The sequence below is a fragment of the Aphelocoma coerulescens genome, chromosome 1A, assembly GCF_041296385.1.
Source record: "Aphelocoma coerulescens isolate FSJ_1873_10779 chromosome 1A, UR_Acoe_1.0, whole genome shotgun sequence".
Taxonomy (NCBI): domain Eukaryota; kingdom Metazoa; phylum Chordata; class Aves; order Passeriformes; family Corvidae; genus Aphelocoma; species Aphelocoma coerulescens.
In genome coordinates, this window is record NC_091014.1 from 26,767,865 (window position 1) to 26,784,348 (window position 16,484).

Genomic DNA, 16,484 nt, shown 5'->3' on the forward strand with positions numbered 1-16,484 from the left:
CGTGGTATGTCGCCCTCAGTCCTCCCTCCCAACAACTTGTCCATATTTCCTCAAGCCCATCCTGAGAGGAACTGTTTCTCTGGGATTGTCATAGTTATTGAAATGAATGGGAAGATATTGACTTTAATGAGTTTTGCCCCTTGCACTGATGACTTAATCTTACCTAGATACTCATCCTATTAACATTAAAAAAACAAAACCAAAAACACAAAACCCCCAACAAAAAAAACCCAACCCCTCCCCCCCCAAAAAAGCTCAAAAAAACAACACCAAACCAAACCAAAAACAACAACAAAAAACAATCCAAAACACAGTTTTTCAACCTCTTTGACAGACATCAGATACAAATAATTTCTGCCTGGTATCTATCAAATACAAATTGACCATATTGAAGTATGATGATTTAGCCTCTGCAGTTAAGTATTAGGTGCAAATGTGTTTCAAAAGTGTTTGAAAAGTGTTCTGGAAGGGACTGAATAAAAATAAGTTGTGTCCTGACAGAGCTAGTGTAAAAGCAGTCTGCTTTCCACAAACACTAAGCTTAAATGACCTATTTCAGGAGATTTTGCTCTTAAATTACTTTACTACAGCAATGACACCAAAATTACAATATGTACCCAGCAGTGCTAGTACAGACCCACAGAGTAGCTGTATACAATTCTCTTGTATAGGATATGACTTTGCAGAACCCTATTATTTCATGTAGTAAACAATGAACGGCTATAAGGAAACAATAATGCTAATATTATGGGGCCCTCAGTGTTCCAGATTACATTTTTATCTAAGAAATCTGAAGGAGTGCAGAATACAATCAGTCATCATTATTCATACGAATTTATTTTTCATCCCTCTGCTTGTTTTCAGTTCAGTATTTTTTTCTTTTTTTCTCACTATGTAGGCTGTACGTGTATTTTTCATGTGCACTTCTATTATTCTAACTGGATATAGTAAATGGCCAGTCAAGACCATGTAAACAATAGTAGCAGTTAACAAGAAAGAAGAAGCAATATTAAAAAGTTTAAAAGAAACAATGTTGCAATTAAACACCAAACAATTTTTATAGGACGTTCAAAACAATTAACATTAATTATCTCTTCTTTGATCTATTGAATTCACATGAAGACTTCCCTGTAAATGTGCACAACAGAAACCTACATCATTATTCATGTGTTTGGTATCCTTCTTTGCATGCCAGGATTGCCCACTGGAGCAGCTGATCCAGGTAGATGCTGCTCTGTGGTGCAGTGAGCTCACCCTGGGCACCAACTAAGGACCACCCAGCCTCTCCTTCCTTCCCCAGCCCCCAGCAGGACAAGGGGAGAGAACAGAAAGACCCAAGGGAGGAAACTCATGCATCAAGATACAGTTTGTAAGTGAAGAAAAGAGGAAGGAAAAGTAAAACAGGAGATGCAAAGGCAATCACCCACCATCTCCCACAAGTAGACCGATGCCCAAGCTAGTCTCTAAGCAATGGCTACCTCCCCATAAACCTCCTCCTCTGATTTTATTCCAGAGCATGACATTCTATGCCATGAAATAGCCCTCTTGTCAACCTGAGCCAGCTGCCTGGATTGTGTCCCCTCCCAACCCCATGCCTACCCACAATCTAGTCACTGTAGAGAAAAGTGGGAAAAGAGAGAACCTTGACTGATGCTGTGCAACTGCTGCTCAGCAATAGCCAACCCACTGCTGTGCTATCAACCTTGTTTGATTCACTGATCCCAAACACAGCACCACAGAGGTTGCATTGAAGAAAATTAAACCCATCACACCCAGACATAGTACAATGGGGCTTTAGAAATAGTAGATCTTATGATCTCTTTATTTGACCATTTTTTCATAAATCGTTTCTGATGCATCAGACCACTGAAAACAGACAAACACTGGTGTCTTGATTCAGTTGCTTTTTCTTGAATACGTACCACACCTCAGTTTTTGTACAAAGGAATTTACTGGTTATTCCCTTATAATACACAGTTGATAATGGGATCGTATTTTCTTTAATACTGGAGGTACCCCTAAAACATACCAATTACACCCAGTCACACACGAAGACAGCCTCAAGAACATTCCCATTTTTTGTTGATGCCATTACTTTTACATTAGGTGCCTAAGAATAGTCACAACAGTAGTTTATGAAGAATCAACACAAAGACCTTAGTCTGACAGAAATACTAATGGATCTGGCCATAGACAAGTATGACTTTTTTCCACTGCATCTTCAAGTAAATTTGTAACACTTTTCTGTTTCAATCAAGCTTACCCTTAAGAATTCTTTTTGTAAAACTTCCTTAGTATTTCAGCTTCTGCTTCCTTTAGCACACCCTTCCACTCTCATGTGGCTAACCTCCAATACTGACAGCTAAGAAGAAAAAGAGATGCTCCTCTTAACAGTTCAAATAATGGAAAGAAAAGACTCATTATGTTCTGAGTCTGGCAGTGCTAAAGTATAAATCCAATCTCTCTTCAAAACCACAGTAAGTTACTCTAGGTCATGCCACAAAAGAAACACAGACTTCTTACCTACCACAGTTCAGCCCCAAATCAGCAACTTGTGTGGCTCTGTACTTCCCCTAAACTAACAGCAGTTCCAGGGCTGAAGAGCTTCTAGTCAAAAGCCCAAGGGAGTGGCACCCACACAAAACACCCTGTGGTTTATCCTGAAGGTAAGCATAGACAGAAACTCTACTTGTCCAGAGATTAATGCAAGTTTAAGATTTAAATAAGTAAGAGATATGACACGCTAACAAAGTATAGAATTGAGATGACTAACAGCCAAATAATATCTATGATACAGACAACTGGTAAGCCACTTAGTGAAAAAAAATTAAAATTTTAATCACATCTCAAAATTATTGCTTAATTAAATAAGAGAATAAAGTGAATTATTGCTTTTTCTCTATGGAATTACTTAAGTATACATAAATCATTTTTATAATACATACATTCATTTTACCATAATTGTGTTATATTTATTTTTAAAATACACAGCAATATATATATTCCCTAGAGTAGAAACTTGTTTTCACCTTTGAGACTATTGTAATATTGATTGTTAACTTTTGTTTGAGTTTGGATAATATGCTTCTGGTTACACACACTTCTTTGCAACGTGACAAATACATTCTGCAAGACTCCACCAACTGAATGTCAGCAGTCTGGATTAGCAACAAGGCTACTATTACAACAGCCCTACCAAAAAGAAAACTTAACAAATAGTCAAAGCTGTCAAGAAAGACCTATGTAAATTAGGCAAAAAGGGTATACTGGGCAATCTCCCCCAATTCCTTCCAATTCTATGTCTTTGGGAAGTTGCTGGAACATACGTCAAACTAATTCCTGAAAAATTCTTAGACCATCCCAGTGACTTATCTCTCTTTTCAGAGCTGTATTTATGTATCTTTCTCTATAATGTAGAGGATATAAAGTGGATGTGAAACTAATACACAAAACTGATAGAAATTACAAAAAAGATAGGTAATGGATGCATATTTGCAAGACACACTTCAAAGAGCTCAAGTCTTTGACAAATAACCAATTCCTGTTCTCCAAGTGCTCATCCATTTGTACATCCATACTCCAGCTGCCCCCAAGAGTTCCACCACACCTTCTTATTCAGAAATGGGTCTCTGTGTGTTCATACACATGGTATCATGTATCTATCATGAAGTAACATACACAAAACAAAAATGAAAACAAGTGCCCACATTAAGTGGATTGCATGTCCCCAGAGTGTGATTGGCAGCTGATTTCTGTTCTTTAGATGACACATAACCCTATACGTTGACTCAGTCATCACTTCCAAGAATGTGAATCATAAGAGTGCATGACTAGCAAAATGACAAACTGGACTTGAGAAACAGGTTTAGAGCTTGTCTATAAAATGTATGAGTTTGTACATAAAATGAATTTAATGAATTCTGCTGCAACAACTGAAGGCTTTGCTGCTATGACACATCCATTTTCTGTTCACCAGCAATATGGTGGACTGCATTTGGACTCCAAATAGCGAGTAAAGAAAAAACAACTGCTGAGAAAAGTTTCTGGAAACCTGAGTGCATCATTCTCATCAAGGAGAGAGAAATAAGCAAAATGGACTGGCACAGTGGTCACTGTGATCTCGAAAACTGCAGTCACAAACAGTTCAACAGTTCTACGGCTTAGGGGAGGAGGAAAAATTTGGAAGCATGGGGCAAAGTTTACTTCGGCACCTAAAGCTGACCCAGTTGTTGAGATGAATCCTCAGAAGGCCTGAGTTTATCCTGTAACAAGCAGATGCAGATTTAAAAATACATGTGCGAAGTTCAAATCATCCCAAATGAAATTTTGTCCTTCAAAGAAAAGAAAAATTACAAAAGAAAAACAATTGTCACAAAACATAAACACAAATGCATAAGAAGATCTATGAGGAATAAAAAAGTCAAAGAATGTTTCCAAAAGGAAATGTAACAATCAGTTCTCTGTCTCAAGCCTACTATTGTTGGGAGGGATTGAAGAGCATGTGGCAAACACGGCACTTCTAACACTTCCTCTGTTCAATAATAACCTTGCTGGCAAGGAATGCTACTTCCTGCTGAATTCCACTGCTCACAACAATAACACAAAGAAATCCTGATAATATCACATTTTACAATGTAATCATTAACAGTAACACCTACCATCTACTTCATGAAATGCCTAAAAGTTTTAGGCATTTTACATAACAAATAAGTTCAACAGTTTGTAACAGAATGCCTATTCCAGCATTTGCCTGAAACAATCTCACTTCATTAAGAACATCTAATTAATACTGATAATCCACAATTTATGGAGTTGGAAGCATCCAATTAGATGTTTGATTGTTTTAAAACTAAAAAAAAAATTACTTGGATTCAATTTAATTTCAGTGGCTTTCCCTTAAATGTCTCGTTGCAACTTTCAATGGCTCCAGAAGTGCCACAGAAAAAATTAGTTTCTCAAAATTAGAGCAATTTAACTGAGCAATTTTTTGGAAAACTTACAAAGAATTTTGCAGGTGCAAGCTATGGTATAACTATGAAAGTACTAGAAGTTTGACAGCTCTGAACAAATTTGAGTCATGATAAATTAAAAATGAACAGCAATGTGAAAATAGGTATTCTGCATTATTTTAAGTGTTACAAAGGTCAAACACATAAGTGAAAACTTTTCAAAAATAATCACACTAATTATGCAGTCAGTTATGAATGTATGTCATTCATCCAAAAAAGTTTCACATTTATACAAAACGAGTTTCATGGAAGTGCTAAGCAATACTTGGCAGCTATGGCTGTATTAGCAAAAGCATGGGCCAATAAAACTGGGCCTGTACAGCAAGAGTTAACTTTAAGGATATTCCATATTATACATGTTCCAGGGGCTTTCTACTTTGAACTAGTTCTCAGATTTAATCTCAAAGATTGAAGGCTTACTAGTGGCTGGAGTGTATTGGGCACATTCCTGCAGCTTTCAGATTATTTTGAGCAAAAGGAATCCCCTCCAGGTCACACCCTAGGATCACTCCACAATGCAAATCAAAGTAGAGGCGAACAGATTTACCTCAAAACTGCATGGCTGATCCAAATAAAAACAGAAGGATAACACACTCATTGCTGGATGTTACTTATTAGGAAAAAAAAAAAAAGTGTATGAAGCAAAGAGAAATCTAACTTCTGAGAGCCCGGAGCTGAACTGAAGAAGAATAACTGTGATATAAAATAAACCTGTGATACAAGATGGAACAAAAATATTTCAAACTTGACACAAGACCTTTACAGTCAACTCTATGAAATACAAGTCTATCACACCCATGTGGGCATGAATCACTTCACTAGAACGGTATGCACATGAAACTGAAAGCAGACGTATACTTTCATGACAAACTACCAAATTCTTAGATATTTTAGCCAGTAATATTAAATAAATGCCTCAGTATTGCCACACAGCAATGAAACAACACAGATTCTCTCAAATCTTGTCAAATAGCAAGAGACAACACAATTACAGAGGAAATTTTTGGTAAGTTTGAGCAATCTGAGCACACGTTAAACGTTAAAATAAAAATACATTACTCATAACACTGAGGCGTTGCTGGTAAAGTGGAATAATTATTGTGATAGCAATCATTGTTGCCCCAAGAACGTCCAAACATTCCCTGCATTAAGTCTTTTGTCACCCAATCTCATGTAGCCATCAGATTCCTATAGCGCTCCTCATCATGAAAACAGTTAAGCACAGAAAACATGATGAGATTAGAATCACATTCTTGAAGAGGAGTACTTTGTACATTTTCTGAATGGAAGTATTAGTTGCTGCATATGGTTTCTTGAGATAGCAAATCAGAACTGCATCTCCATCCAGCAACAGTGAGATGATTTGCACCAGAGAGAACAACCACTTATGGAATCTGACCCTTGATATTTCTACTAGATTTCTCCATCCTCCCCACCCCACTAAAATAAAAAATTGTTGTGGATTTCCATCATGTAAAGAGTAATCATAGTGAAATTATCAGTCTCAATTTCATAATAAGTTAATTATCATAATAATTATTGTTTTGATTTTCTTTCTTAATTGAGAAAGCTAAATATTATTCCTTTGTTATTCTAGGTTACAGTTAGTTACCAAAAAGCAAAGATAAAAGCATTCCAAATAATTTATAGATGACAGTCCTGCATTTTCTAAAATGTGGCCTGATTCTCTAAATGTAGTTCCATGTCCACTGAATTTCTCTCTTGTATTCCATAGTTTATTCAAATGCAGAGGATTTAATAAAAAAAGTCTACCATGGTCCAGGCAATAATCACACCATAGCCTCTGATATACGAAATATTTTCCTTAAAGCGAACAGTCCAATGGTCACGAATTGCCACATTCCTTCCTCAGGGACATTATTTTGGTAGCTACCAGTTGAGAAATACCTGATCACAACCAAATTAAAGTGGTCTGAGCAGAGGCATGACACTATTTACTGACTACATAATACAAGTAGATGTAATCATAATTTGGTTCCAAGGTCCATGAGCTACAGGACAAGAAAGAGGGCATCACCAGGATCTTGAACAAGGCTGCACAAGTAGAGCTACACTTTTGGAAGGATGTGGCAGAAATTAACATAATCGCAGAAATGGTTAAACCTTCCACCCTGCAGTGTCTCTTAGAGCAGCAGACCCCACTGACACAGATAATGGTTTAAAGACTGAAGTTGAATTTTGACATTGTCAAAAAAGAAAGTGCTAGGATTTCATCTGCTCTCTCTCACAGCACGCTAATTGTATAGGGGTGGTGTCTAGATTCTCACTAATATTTATGCATTTATTCAAAAATGAACTAACAAGGAAGAACAGTGATGGGGGAGATGTTGAGAGAACATATTGGTCAAAGTAACACAGAAAAATTCTTTTAAATCATGAAAGCCAGAGCATACAACATCTGTAGGCCAAATTATGCCTCAACCCAGTTTTCACCATGTCCACAACTGATGAATATCCCTGCATACTGCCTAAGCTTTATTGAGTTTGTCTGGTCTTTAACTAAGTTGTAGGATAGCCATTTTTGAATATTCAAAATCCAACTGAAGTTTCTTTTCCTTTCATGGAAAAATACAATTAATCTTCAGCATCTGCATGTATATGATAGCAAGCAAAAGGAGCACTTTGTATATCTGGATTTCTTGATGGTACCTCACAGAACTACAGAAGAGTGAAAGTTTGTTCCCAGGGTATAAGGTATCTGTATCAGTTAAACAAATATACAAAGCACATTAAAGTATGCTGTTAAAAATGAGAAATTCCTTCTCATTAGAATGCACTTAATACTTTATTTTACATAGAAGATAAGCCATCTTTTCCTGATTAAGGAATCTTTAATTCTAGGTCAACCCAGATTTCAAGTATCTCACTGTAAATAGATGAAGTCATTTATAGGTCAATAACATGAACTTCAATCAAAGCTTTTAAAATTATCACCAAATTCTAGAGAAGTCAATGTAATTTTGGATGTCCTGGGGGTAGAATAGAAGGATAGGGGCTGTTGAAAGTCCCAGACATACTATCTTAGTTCCTCAGCCCTGGAATATCTGAATTACCTTACCCTGTAACCACACACTGCAAAGCTGACAACAGAAATGCTGGAATATAGACTGGAAATGTTATGAACTCACCTTTTCCTCTTTCCACCCCCACTTCCCCAACAGACTTAGACTAGAAAAAAGCAACAAATATCCACATTAAGAATCCATATTATCCTTAAATCTAAGTTTATTAGAATAAAATTATGTATTTGGATGCTGACTTCTGTTACAAACCAGCTTTGTCTATATGTGAACTGTATATAAGCTTTAAAACCATGTGCCTTGATAGGTGTGGCCAGTGCGCAAACTATAATCATAATGCTTGTTTGTACCTTACTGATGCCTAAGAAAGCTGTGAGGTTTAATTGTGTCATTCGGATTTTCTGTGCATTACTTGTCAGGGACAGATCAGTATTTCTCTGCTTTTCATTAAAAAAAAGAACATGTATTTACAATCATACATAGGACTTTCACTTCACAGTGAAAATTCAGTTTGAAGTGGCACTGTGAGAACGAGACCCCTTTCCATGCTAGTTAGTTCACTGACTTAAAACTTCAGCAACTTTGATGTATGGCCTACACGCAGAATTTAACCAGTGTGGCCAGCTGACCACCTAAAAGATAAAAACACCACACTGAAAATAAACACATATCACAGGTACTGATGGTTCTGGCAAAAATGTGATTCCAGCAGTTCAGTTCCGCATGCTTGATCTTCTGCATTTAATCTTTTTTATTATTATTTTTTACTGTTTAGAAGTAATGAGTCATTCTCTAGGACAAAAAAAAACATCCAACAATAAGATAAGTATAAGCCAACTTGCTATATCTCCCTGCCAAAACATTTTTTTACTTAGCTACGGATACTTTCTGGTTTCTGAAAGGAGTCTTCAACTCTGATTACACATAGCTATTGATTTTCCTAGTTACAAAAACAAGGCTGCATCTTTAATCCACAGTTGCACAACTGTGTTGCCAGGCTCTGCTCCAGTTAACCAGTTATGAATAAAGTTACAGTTCTTGAACAAGATTATTTGTCTGTTTTTCAGAGACTGTTTAAACTCCTGTGAGTATTCTGGAAAACCGCGGCTGTAAATGAATAAACAAAAAAAGTCTCATATTCACAGACCAGGACTTGACAGGTAAACAGACTTCTCAGTTTTCAGGATAATCTGTAATATACCTTGTCAAACTTCCCTACATGAAGGTGATCAGAGTATCAATGTATTTTGTTCAAGTAAGACATAACTTAAATAATTTATCTTTAAGATGAAAGTACTTTTAAACAACCTTCTGAACAGCTGATAGGAAACAAGTTATATTCTGAGAAACTGGTTTTAGCTGCAGCGTCACAGAGTAATCTAAGAAAAAACCAGCAAAGTGACCTCCAACCTCAACAATGCTCTTGCTATTGGATCAACCCTCCATAATTTACTTCAAGACCTGGAAGGACAGCTTTACAGGAAAGAATTTCTAAACACAAACACAAAGCTGAGAAAAACAAAAGCAATTTTTAAGGAGCAGCATCTGCCTCTGAATCACTGCAGTTTTTCAAGTACTGAAAATCAGTGCTGAGAGTAGCGCATTTTTTCCATCTTTTGTTTTGTTTTGTTTTGTTTTCGTTTTGTTTTTTCATTTTTTATGGGAATTTCAGATTAAAACAATAAAGTGGTGAAGTGAAAGTGCTACAGAGATACCCTAAAGAGGGGAGGGGAAAGAAAAGAGGGGTTAAAACCCACAAATCAAGTCAGTAAATGTATCATTCAAATATACGGCGTAACAATTACAGAGAAACTTTAAAGCAACTTACCTCGAGGGAGAGAGATCAAAGAGCTGTTTTCAGTCGTTGCTTGCTCTGGCCCTCCAGGCCCCGGAGGAAGAGGCTCTCTCACTTGGGACATCTGCCAGCTCTCTCGCCGAGTAACAGAGTGCCTGCACCCCCCTCCAACAAAACTAACACGCGACCCTGAAGGAACAAGCAAATGAAAGGACTCGTTAATGTATTTTAAGCAGAAAACTCACGGCTCGGAGCGAGGGACTGAAGAGGGACAGTAGGGAAGCGGCGGCAACTTTGCGGCGCGGCGGCGGGCGCGCCCCCCGCCCCCTGCAGCGAGCACCCGCAGGGCCGGGGGGCGGCGGCCGCGGGGCGGGAACGGCCGCGGGGGTTGTCCGGGGGGGTGGCCGGGGGGGCCCGTCCGCCGCGGCGGAGCCGGCTGGCAGCGCGGCGCGCCTACCTCCGCATTTCCTCCCGCTCCGCCGCGCCGCCCGGCCCTGCGCCGCGCCCCGGCCGCGGGAGCCTTCGCGCCGCTCCCGCTCTGCCGCCGCCGCTCCGCCTGTCCCGGCAGCCGCCTCCTCTCGGGCCGCGCCGCCCGCCCCGCGCCCGCGGGCCTTCCCCCGGCAGTGGCGCGCACAACCTGGCACTCACACCCGCTGTCCCACCGCCGCCACAGTCACTCCTTCTCCATCATTTCCGGACGACGAAACGTCCCACTCCGGCTGGCGGCGGCTGCGGCTCGGGGCGGCGGTTGTGCAGGTCCTGCCGCCCGCCAGCGACGGGCCCGCGGGCTGGGCAGGGCTGGGCTGCGCGGGGCCGGGTCTGCGGGGTCGGCCGGCCGCGGGACGCCTCGCTGCCCGCAGCTGGGCCTCCAGCCATGGAAATTCCCCCAGGAGACCGTAACCCGTCAGACAGAAAGGGGAAAAAACCCCAGGAGGATGTGAAAGTGAGGCTTTCCCGCCTGGGCAGGGTTTGCAGCTGCAGCGCTGGCAGCGGTGCGGGGCACGCTGCATGGCGCAGCCGCCGGCTCCCAAGTTGGCCGCGGTGCTCTGGATCGCCCGCCACCAGTTGCGCCTCGCAGTGCGGAGCGGCACGTGGGGCGCCGCAGGCCCCCGCTGCCCTCCGGCCTTTCCACGCTCCGCCGGGCCCTGCTGGCGCGGCCGACCTTGATACCCCTGCCCCTGGCTGGTAACATGCAGATATATCCATTAAAAGGACTTCACAGCGGGCACATAGAAATACTCAACACGAAGAATAATAGAACAAGCAGTTTTTAAAAGTAGAACCCTAAAGTGCAAACTACTTCCTCTGCTACCGTCCGCCAAGCAGTGTTATCTGGACTTTCTCCATATAGGAAATACATTTCTTTCCCATGGCACAGTCTGATGTGATCATCAGTCTCATGCTCTGTTCTTGCCCACGACATGGGGTACTGCAATTATTGCTTGCACATGTGCTGGTGTCCATAAGCTACATGCTTTGCCTTGCTTAACGCTATCACAGTATGTCACCTTTCTTGACTGAAGTGTGCCCAGGCTTAAAATGCATTTTCCTTAAAATTTACAAGCAGATTTTTTTATTATGGTTTAGTAAATATGCCAGCTTTACTGGTATGTCTCATTACAGTGAGATATTTAGATATATTTTTTGGGAAACAAAAGTAGGAAGATAAAATATGCAACTTGCAGACTATCAGCATCCTAGCATAAGAGACTATAATTGATAGGTATTCATTTTGATATCACACATGCTAAGGAATATGCTCAGGTATTAAAAGTTAACTTCTTAAAGTTTAGCCTTTCCCTGACATGCCTGCAAAACAACCAGGATAAAGTGTAAATACCTGACTAGGAGCCAGTTCTGTGTGAACTCCACACCCTTCAGGGCTAACTTATTTCAGAAGTCATCAGTAATTTTGCACCACTGTACAGCTTTATTGTTGTCATTGCTGGTGCAGAAGAGAAGTGTGGTGAAAGGTGCATATGCTTTACTCTGAAAAATACTATAATTTTAAAGTATTTTAGTAACCTAAGGTGTTCTTTGATGCAGCACAGTCTTTGTTTAAACATGTATTAGGGAAAATGGGAAAAAATATATGTTTTATGTAGGAAAGCAGCTGTGTAAAAAAAAAATCCATTTGGGCCACACAAAGCTATTATTTTACTGTGTAATAATAATATTGTTCTCAATATCTGCACTTTTCATCTGTGCAAACATTGCATAACTTTCCATAGTCCCCTCCTTGCTGTCCTGGGAGCAGAGTGATCAAGACATAAGGTAGCATGACTTACCTCAAACTCCCAAGTGAGTCAGTGGCAGAAGAAAGGTTGTGACTCACTCTCAACGTGCAAGCTTGTGTTTTTCTCTCTGAAACTGGAAACACAGCAGAGAGCTGTGGGAGGAGCAATAATTTAGCCAACCACACCCTGCTTCCAAAATATTTCATTGGATAATAAATGCCTTTGAAGAGTTCATACCACCCAGGGTTGGCATTTTGGTGGGTTTTTTTAACCTTATCTGTGAAACCCACATGGTAACCTCCATGACGTTCAGTTTATCTTCCTTAAAAAGATGATGGGATGAGCTCACCCTGACATGGCTGAGTTGTAGAGTTAAAAGCAACTAAGTGAGTTTACAGGATCTTCAGCAGACATTACAACTGATGCAGTCAGAGGTAGTCCTAAACAAAATCAGATTAAGAAAAGGTAAGAGAATTCAATACACCAAAAGCACAATTCCATGAAATAGTACATTAAAAATATTGTGCAATACGCAACACACTACATACCAAAGGCTGTGATTGTCAAAAGATGAGTCCAGATGTGGTGCTTCTTAATGAGATACCACAGATAGGCAAAGCTCATTGGCATAAGCACTTCCTGACAGTACAACATACTTCTAACAAATACTCAGCAAATCTAAAATAAATGATGTATTACTTTCCTGTAAAATACGTGTCATTCTAAAATATTATTGAAAATTCTTAGGAAGTGGGCAGTTCAGATACTAACACCAGCAGCCTTTCAAGCAGGCTTCAAATTTGAGATACACTGTATCTTACTATAGCAACTGAGTTATAGGCTGTTGCAGATATGTGTTCCAATATAGTGTTCCATTGCTAAACCATAAAATTCAGGTCTTGTAGGCAATTAATGGCAGATTTTGGGATTGATGTGAAGAGAAATTCAAAAACCTTGTAAATAGAAAATAAATACAGTTTGTAGGCAAGTTAAAATTTCATGGAAGAAAAAAAAAACACCAAAAAAAGCCTTAACTAAAACAACCTAAAAAAAAAAATCCACAAACAAACCCAACCAAAAAAAAAAAAAAAAACCCCAAAAAAACCAAAACAGAACCACAAAACCACACCCCGTAAAAAAACCCATACACCACCGTCACCATGAAAAAGCCCTCCAAGTTTCTTTCTTTATTAAAAAAGATTCTTTAAAACACACATATAAAAAGTGCACAAAATGTAGAATATAATCATATTTCTTCAGGACAGAATTGTTTATCACCATTTCCTAGACTGAGCTCCTACACAAGCCATACAAAAGATATTACCTGCAGTCAAAATAGACTTGTCACTGAACAAAATAAAGTGTTCTAGACAGATGCAAGTTGTTTTTATAAAGTAAACCCACATCATTCCAAAATTAACAGCTGCAGAGTTTGTTTACTCACATTATTAAAAACTGGAGCTATATTTCTAGCTTGAATTTTCCAAGGCAAACTTTTAATGTTTGTAGGTTTCTGAATTTCAGATAGTTTGTGTTGGAGGAAGTTGTGGATAGCAGAGATGCCCATCTCAGAAATGCTGTAGTAAATTGTGCATAACTCTTCAAATTAAAGTCAGTAGCTATTACTTAAGGATCAATTAAAGTCTAGGTAGTCAAATTTTCCTCCATCCTAACTCTACCCTTTCCTTCCCCAGGCTATTTTTTAACTGATGCTGATTTCCTTCTGTCAGGAGGAACAGAGGAAACTGAAAACATTTTACTTCCCTCTTAACACCCTTAAATAGTTCTGAATAATGGACAATAATGTTATTGAATCTTTTTGTGATTGATTGCTTGTACCTTAGTACCTGTGAGTTCAAGTTATTCTTCTTCTATGTCTGACAACATGAACTTTGTGATATGTAATTCTACATATGTGTATTAATCTAAACTTCACCAGTCTTTCCAGTATTAGGATCATGGCAGGATCTCTCTCCTAAATATTTTATAGTGCAGCAATGCTGAAATGGAAAGACAGTTATAGTTGAAAGGACTAAATAATAATAAACTAAATTTGGGGTTAAAACCAAATTATATTGTAAAATAACATAATTACAAGTGACACAATTTGGGGGGTTTTAATTTTTTTTTTTTTTTTTTTTAATATAGATTAAAAGCAGAATTACCCACAATGTATGTATAAAAGGACAGTAAAAGAGAATTTGAAGATCACTATCTTGCTTGGTTTGGAGTACTTTCGGTCTCTGGTGTTCACGACCTAGCTTGTACATTACCCCTCTGCAAAGCACCCCGTATAAAGCCATGTAAATTGTCAGGTGCCAGGGCAAAGCTGGTTGCAGCTGTGCTGTAGATAAGGATTTGTACTTCATAAAGCATGAAGTGCTGTGGGATTGATGGTGCCTTAGACACCAGCTGGTCTTAACAGAGCAACCAACCCCTTTTAGGCCAAGGAAATCCACCTCGAATGAGCACTAACATAGAAACAAATAAACAGTTGAATGTCTAAAACGAAACTAGAGACATGCCGGTTCAACTCCTTCCGTAACCATAACTGGAATAAAGATATACATTATTTTTTAGAGAAGCAACTCATTCCAGTAGTACTGTGCCTGGCAGCAAGGTGTTTTTCTACCATAAACAATCCTTATCCAGGTTTGATGTTTTTCTGCCATGGGATGGACTCCACAGTGGGGGGAAAGGAAATATGAGGCTTAATGCTTTCTGCTGGCTCGAGGTATTTTTCTCCATTTTGTTTTCTGTTTATACTAAGTATAAGAAATATACTAGTATAAGAAATAGTTTGTTTCTGTAAAAAGTTGTCTACCACAGGTGGTAAAGATTTCAGTAAAACTGATAAATTATTAACTAAAACAAAGAAAATTCTCTGTGGTGAATTATTTCTGATGTAACTCTAATAAAGTTCAAGGAGTTGCATGGAGATGAATTCAGCTGAACAAGCTTTGTCCTGCTTAGGGTGAAGCACGTCATGGCCTGGCTTATGGTAGTTTCAGCTATTGCTTAGCAAGCTCAAGCAAGTAGCTCACTCAAGCAGGTAATAGATCTCGTGAAAAATAACAGATAATATATTGAGGCATGCAAAATGATGTTTTATCACAATAAAATGTCAACTAGTCATTCATTACATTCCTACAAATAAGCCAAGAAGTGTTCAGTTTACAATTACAGCTATACTGGATTGCAACAGTTAATTAATTTGCATATATTCCTTCAGTTATTCAGCTTTTCACTTTACAGTTAATAATTGCACCTGCATTAATAAAAAACTTATTTAGGGCATCAGAAGAAACTTAAAATTCAGAAAAAATTAATTTTTCAAATTCTGCACTGATTTTTAAGGCATTGAAGATTATTTGGAACTTGTCTTGACATAAAAGATCATTGCAGCAAAGGCAAGTGATGGACAGCAGCATCTTTTGAGTTAACCAGGCAGGAATTTTAAGGGAATAGTGATTAAAAAGTGTAGCTATCTTAACACAGAATATTGTAAAAGGAGCTATATAGAGACTTAGTAAATTTATAATCACATAATGAATTTACCTGAAACATTTAGTCCTAATAATCCTAGAGGCTGTATTTATAGCATCCAAAAAAAAATTAAAATATTTCTGATGCTTTTCAGGCTAATGAGGCTTCTTATGCTTTTGCAGCCTGAGAAGTATCTGGATCTGGCAATATTCTACATTAGTATTTCATGCACATTCCTTACAATTGTGAGTATTCATGAAATTTACATTACCTTTTCTCAGCAGTATCAAACTAATCGCCAATATCAAATGATGTTTAAAAAAATACCTTTTCTAGAATTCTACGAAACCAAAAGTATTTCCATGTGAAAAGAATAACTAATCATCTGTTCCCAAAAATTTAAAAACTGAAAATACTAAACCAAATATGTTTTACAAATAGAATAAATAATGCAGTGGAACAGAATAGTGTATGTTATATTGCTGTATGAGATCACAATAACACATTCTGAGGTCTATAAAAATTTAGTTAATTCTGGACATCTTTAATAGGAGTTCATAATACGGACTACAGATGCTCGTTTTGAGCTGCAAGAGAGTACGTTGTGAATGGGTATTAAAAATATTGTGCATTCTATCTTATATTTTCATAATATAGAATGCTCTTACTTACATATTGTGTATTACTCCTCATACATATTCAGAGCATATATTGTAACAGCTCCTTTGGAATCACTAACATGTAAGCTGTGAACGTGTATTAACAGCCAAATGCATTTGCACATTATGAGTCCATAATACTGAATGCACAACCAAATCATTGACAAAAAGTCATTGCTATACATAGAAACAGAATTTATTTTCTCATGCTTCTCACTCACAACTGTGCTGTCTTGCACAGTCATTTCTCACCTATA

At 38.5% G+C, this 16,484-nt stretch overlaps 1 protein-coding gene across 6 annotated transcripts in view; it reads right to left on the minus strand.

Moving 5' to 3' along the window:
• The window catches only part of MDFIC (MyoD family inhibitor domain containing), a 52,211-nt gene extending 39,763 nt beyond the window's left edge, over positions 1 to 12,448 (minus strand). Inside the window, exons 1-3 of one of the 6 annotated variants that reach the window (XM_068997194.1) lie at positions 12,432 to 12,448; positions 12,134 to 12,215; positions 9,879 to 10,034 (exon numbers count right to left, since the gene is read on the minus strand). In XM_068997194.1, coding sequence (XP_068853295.1) covers positions 9,879 to 9,969 — 91 coding nt within the window. In that variant the 5' untranslated portion in view covers positions 9,970 to 10,034; positions 12,134 to 12,215; positions 12,432 to 12,448. Of the gene's footprint in view, positions 1 to 9,878; positions 10,035 to 10,302; positions 10,438 to 10,482; positions 10,667 to 11,685; positions 11,845 to 12,133; positions 12,216 to 12,431 lie in introns of those variants that run through there. The other 5 variants (XM_068997158.1, XM_068997185.1, XM_068997174.1 and 2 more) reach the window with 5 other exon arrangements.
• Positions 12,449 to 16,484: the final 4,036 nt, after the last annotated feature.